The sequence below is a fragment of the Crocuta crocuta genome, unplaced genomic scaffold, assembly GCF_008692635.1.
Source record: "Crocuta crocuta isolate KB4526 unplaced genomic scaffold, BGI_CrCroc_1.0 scaffold334, whole genome shotgun sequence".
NCBI classification, from domain to species: domain Eukaryota; kingdom Metazoa; phylum Chordata; class Mammalia; order Carnivora; family Hyaenidae; genus Crocuta; species Crocuta crocuta.
In genome coordinates, this window is record NW_027533260.1 from 1,946,205 (window position 1) to 1,950,908 (window position 4,704).

At 60.7% G+C, this 4,704-nt stretch overlaps 1 protein-coding gene across 1 annotated transcript in view; it reads left to right on the top strand.

The window, feature by feature from the left end:
* Positions 1-235: 235 nt before the first annotated feature.
* PNKP (polynucleotide kinase 3'-phosphatase) overlaps positions 236-4,704 on the top strand; it is a 5,738-nt gene continuing 1,269 nt past the window's right edge. Inside the window, 10 exon segments of the mRNA XM_077747074.1 lie at positions 236-320; positions 594-757; positions 1,416-1,462; positions 1,810-2,109; positions 3,014-3,093; positions 3,176-3,233; positions 3,325-3,432; positions 3,723-3,794; positions 4,508-4,556; positions 4,640-4,704. The exon segment at positions 4,640-4,704 is cut by the window's right edge and continues 4 nt beyond it. Of these exon segments, the coding sequence (XP_077603200.1) occupies positions 607-757; positions 1,416-1,462; positions 1,810-2,109; positions 3,014-3,093; positions 3,176-3,233; positions 3,325-3,432; positions 3,723-3,794; positions 4,508-4,556; positions 4,640-4,704 (930 nt within the window). The 5' untranslated portion in view covers positions 236-320; positions 594-606.

Genomic DNA, 4,704 nt, shown 5'->3' on the forward strand with positions numbered 1-4,704 from the left:
AAAAAAAAGTTTCTCCCGCTATAACTAAGGGAATGAAATGTTAAAAGAGTTCAACGTGGAAAGAAGAAAATCTGTGAAAAGAGGACCCACACCCCCTACTGGCCATAGCCTCCCATTGCTGCTGGAGAAGTGAAGGTCAGACCGGCGGAGGGACCAAAGAGGCGGGTCTGAAAGGGGCGGGGCTCTTGTCGTGGGAGGAGCCAAGGCCCTGCCCCCTTCCGTAGGACGAGTCATTTCCGTCCGCCGAGAAACAGAGAAAGAAGCCGGTGGAGTTGCGGGCAGAACCCCTCGGGGCTGACTTCCCCGGTCGCAAGTGGCAGGTGAGCGCCGGTCCGGCATGGTGAGCATGGGGCCGAGCTAGGAGCGCACGCGAGGTTCTTGGCCTTTGCCTTCGGACGTAGGGGTCCCGGCTCGTGGCGGGAATGAGCGGGGCGTCGTCGCCTGGGAAACGGCGCGAGCTGGAGGCCGGCGAGAGGGTGGGATTTCCGGAGCCTTCAGCGGAAGAAGGGAAATTCCTGGTGGGGGAGGCGGGACTTCCTATAGCAATTTGAGGGCGTTCCGCCAATCAAACCTGTTTACCTACTTCCCCTTAGGCTGGCGCTAGGGATGGCCGAGGTGGAGCCCCAGGGCCGCCTGTGGCTGGAGAGCCCCCCTGGGGGTGCGCCCCCCATCTTCCTGCCTTCGGACGGGCAAATCCTTGTCCTCGGCCGGGGACCCTTGACCCAGGTTACCGACCGGAAGTGCTCCAGAAACCAAGGTGGGCGGGGCCGGGGCCGGAGCTGTAGGGGGTGTGGCCCGCTGCTGGAGCTGGAACACAGTCTGCAGGAAAGATGGGCAGCCAGGCCAGTAGGGGAGATGTTAGGCCACGAGGCAGAACTGCGTCGTGTAACTAGTCCTGAAGTTGGTAGGTGCCCTCTGGAGAGTATAGGAAGAGAACAGCTGTGCCCGACCTGGCACTAGGCAGACCCCTTAGTGGGGAGGGGATAGAGCCAATCCAACAAAGGTGTCAGAGGAGGATGCTTACAGGTCACCGTGAAGCCTTGATTCAGGTCACGACGAGGAGAGAGCCGATCGTATGGTGAAAAGTGCTTGTTGCTATGCAGGCCTAGGTGGTAACGGGCGAAGCCCAGGACCTGCAGCTAAGCACACGGCTCATCAGGGAGAGAAGCCAATTCTTTATGGAAAATGCCCGCCCTGTCCGTAGGCGAGAACCCGCGTCACAGGCAATCCTAAGGCCTTATCTGATTCCTGCATGTAAGGGAGAGAGCCGATCCCATTTAGAAATAAGCTGCTTTTCCCTCCCAAATTGGGGCTATACCCCCCATCCTGTGCCTTAAAGCTGGCCGTGCTCCCCAGTAACGAGGGAAATGATCGCACAAGGATGCACATTCTGACTCCACCCTCTCAACCCTCAGTGGAGCTGGTCGCAGACCCTGGGAGGAAGACCGTGGCAGTGAAACAGGTACCCGTTCCTCCGTGAGGCCTGGGGGTGGCGTTGGGGAGGAATAGCAACCCAGCAGGAGGAACAGGCCCCATTGGAAAAATCTGGTTTTGAGGGAAGGGGTGTGGCCAGTAGAGAAGCCTCCAAGTGTTATCTTCTCCAGTTGGGTATCCATCCACGTTTAAATTGGGTAACACTGGCCGCCTGTAACATTTCCAGGTCCCTGATTGGTGGTGCACAGCGAAGAGGCGGGGTCTGTGGGTCTGATTGGCAGGTGGTGAAAGGAAGTTCTTCCCCGTGTCGTTTAATTAGAGGAGGCTCCTGGGGAGGAATGCAGTTGATCCCAGCTCCTCTGTCTCCCTTTGCAGCTGGGAATTAATCCCTCAACTGCTGGCACCCAGGAGCTGAATCCGGGGTCCGAAGGCTCTCTGAGGGTGGGGGACACACTGTATTTGGTCAACGGCCTCCACCCGCTAACCCTGCGCTGGGAAGAGGCCCGCACGTCTGAATCCCAGCCAGACACTCCACCCGGCACCCCTCCGGTGGCCCCAGACGCGGCCGAGGACGTTGAACCACCGAAGAAGCGGATGCGGAAGTTGCCCTCCGGCTGGGAGAACTTTGAGAAGCTGTTAGTGTTTACGGCGCCGGGGGTGAAGCCCCGCGGCAAGGTGAGGGCCAAGCTGGAGCCACACCGACCTGGGGTAGGGGCTGGGCCCTCAGTTTGCTGTGTGTCCCTGGGCAGGTCATTCAATCTCTGAGCCTCCACTTCTGGTTTTTTGTTTTTGTTTTTTGAGAAGCGCACCTGAGGACAGATTCAGGCGCTGGGGACTTTGATGTCTGGCAGCTGCCGCCTGACCCACAGTAACCTCAGCAACGAGCCTCGGTCTTTGTAGCAGGGGTAGCCGATTGTAGCCGCGACCCGAGCTCCGAGCTGTTAGTCCACGCGTTCTTAGCCCCGCTGGGCTCCGCAGTAAAGTCCCCAATCCCCGGAAAGCACACGCGGCACAGCCCCTGACATGCAGTTGGCACCCAAGCAACCACACTCCTGTTTTCATTTCCAGGGTTATTAGGCTTCTGGGGTGAAGGTCAGGGGAGGAGGCGGGTGGGATTTGAACCCCATTTTATTGTATTTCAAAAACGATTTTTTAAATATTTATTTTTGAGCAACCGAGGGAGAGTGAGCGGGGGAGGGGCAGAGAGAGGGAGACAGGCTCTGAAGCGGACTCAGCTGAGAGCCTCATGTAGGGCTCAGACCCACGAACCCTGAGATCACGACCTGAGCTGAAGTCAGATGTTTACCCGACTGAACCACCCAGGCGCCCCGTGAACCCCATTTGAAAGACCGGAAAACCTAGGCGTTTAGGAGAAGCCGCAGGCAGTGCGGTAAAGATTTCAAGCTCTGCGCCCGGGTGCCAGGGACACATCGTTGCTGTGCCTTGCCCTCACATAAGATGTGGAGGCTCTGTGACTCAGTTTCCCTGTGGGTAAAGGGCGAGTGGTCCTAGTCTCCACCTTGCGGGGGGGATGGGAGGCGTAACAGCGTCCTGTTCCTCTTTTCTCGCTGACCATCAGGTGGCCGCCTTTGATCTGGATGGGACCCTCATCACCACACGCTCTGGGAAGGTCTTTCCCACTGGCCCCAGTGACTGGAGGTGATAGGAGGCAGAACAAGGGGGTGAGTGAGGCATCCGCAGGGGGCCCCCCATCACCTTGCCGCTTTCCCACCTGCCCTAGGCTCTCGTACCTGGAGATTCCACGAAAGCTTCGGGAGCTGGATGCGGAAGGCTACAAGGTGTGTGTGCTTTTTGCACGTGGTGCCTGGGCCACGGGGCAGCCCTGGGGAGGGGGCGGAGGGCACCAGATGACCCCCATGTGTCCCCCAGCTGGTGATCTTCACCAACCAGATGGGCATCGGGCGCGGAAAGCTGCCAGCGGAGGAGTTCAAGGCCAAGGTGGAGGCTGTGGTGGAGAAGCTGGGGCTCCCCTTTCAGGTGTGGCTGCCTGGGAGTCGGGGTGGTGGAGGTGGGGGGCGGGGACCCAGAGAGAGGGGAACAGAGATCCTGAGGCGGGGACACAGAAGGGGAGAGGCGCCCTGGGAGGAGCCATAAGCGCCAGTGGGAGGTGGAGGGGCAGGGTCCCCGGGAGGGGGAGGGGGGCCTGGGCGGGGTTATGCTGAGAAACTCATCTGGGGGCACCGGTCTCTGGATTGGTGAGGGTTGGGGTCGCATCCTTGGAGGATTCTGGGAAGGGGCCCAGGAGGGTGTCTGGCTCCCACCCACAGGTACTGGTGGCCACGCATGCCGGCTTGTACCGGAAGCCCGTGAGCGGCATGTGGGACCATCTGCAGGAGCAGGTGAGCCTCGGCGGCTCGGTCCCTCCCCTCTTCCTCTCCTTTCCTCTCGTCCCCTCCCCTGGTCCTTGCCTTCTCTTTCCACCCGGCACATATTGTCGGTAGGTGAGGGCAGTGCTCTTGAACTTGGAAAGTCAGAGCCGTCCAGGGAGAAATCGGTTGTTCGTTCTTGGCGTGTGAGCGATGGTTCTGAGGCCCCCCGCCTCCTGAGCTGAAGGTGTTCGGCCAGGGGCGCCCGCACGCGGGGAGGGTGCAGCCTCTGCGTGCACACGCTGGTGTGTAAAATACTGGGAGGAAGTGAGGCAAATGAGGCACGTCTCCCTCCAGTGGTCAGGTGCGGCCTCTGCGAGGAGCCTTTTGAGACCTGAAGCTGGGGCGGGGGGAGGGGCACGAGGGTATCTGGGAAGAGCGAGTTGTCTAGGCGGGAGCAGCCGCAGGGTCTCGAGGCAAGGCTGTGACTAGAGCGTTCAGGGACAGTGACGAGGCCTGGTGGCCGGACGGATAGGTGTCCGACTGTGAGGCCCTGAAGGCCCAGGTAAGGGCTTCCTTTTACCCTGCTGGGGAGCAAGGGGATGGTGCCCTGTAGGGCTGGGAGGGGAGGAGCCAACATGAGCGGGAACTGGCACCCTCTGGTGGCCGCGTGGGGAACAGACCGTGAGGGCAGAAGCGCCGAGCCCAGCAACCGNGCCCGTTGTCTGTCTCCTGTCCTTCCCCAGGCCAACGCGGGCGTGCCCATCTCCGTCGGGGAGAGTGTCTTTGTGGGAGGTAAGGGGACGGGGAGAGGGCTGGGGTGCACGCGTCCCCAAAGCTGCTGCCGGACGCGGGCGTGTGGCCCCCGTGTCTTCCAGATGCAGCTGGACGCCCAGCCAACTGGGCCCCAGGGCGGAAGAAGAAAGACTTCTCTTGTGCAGAC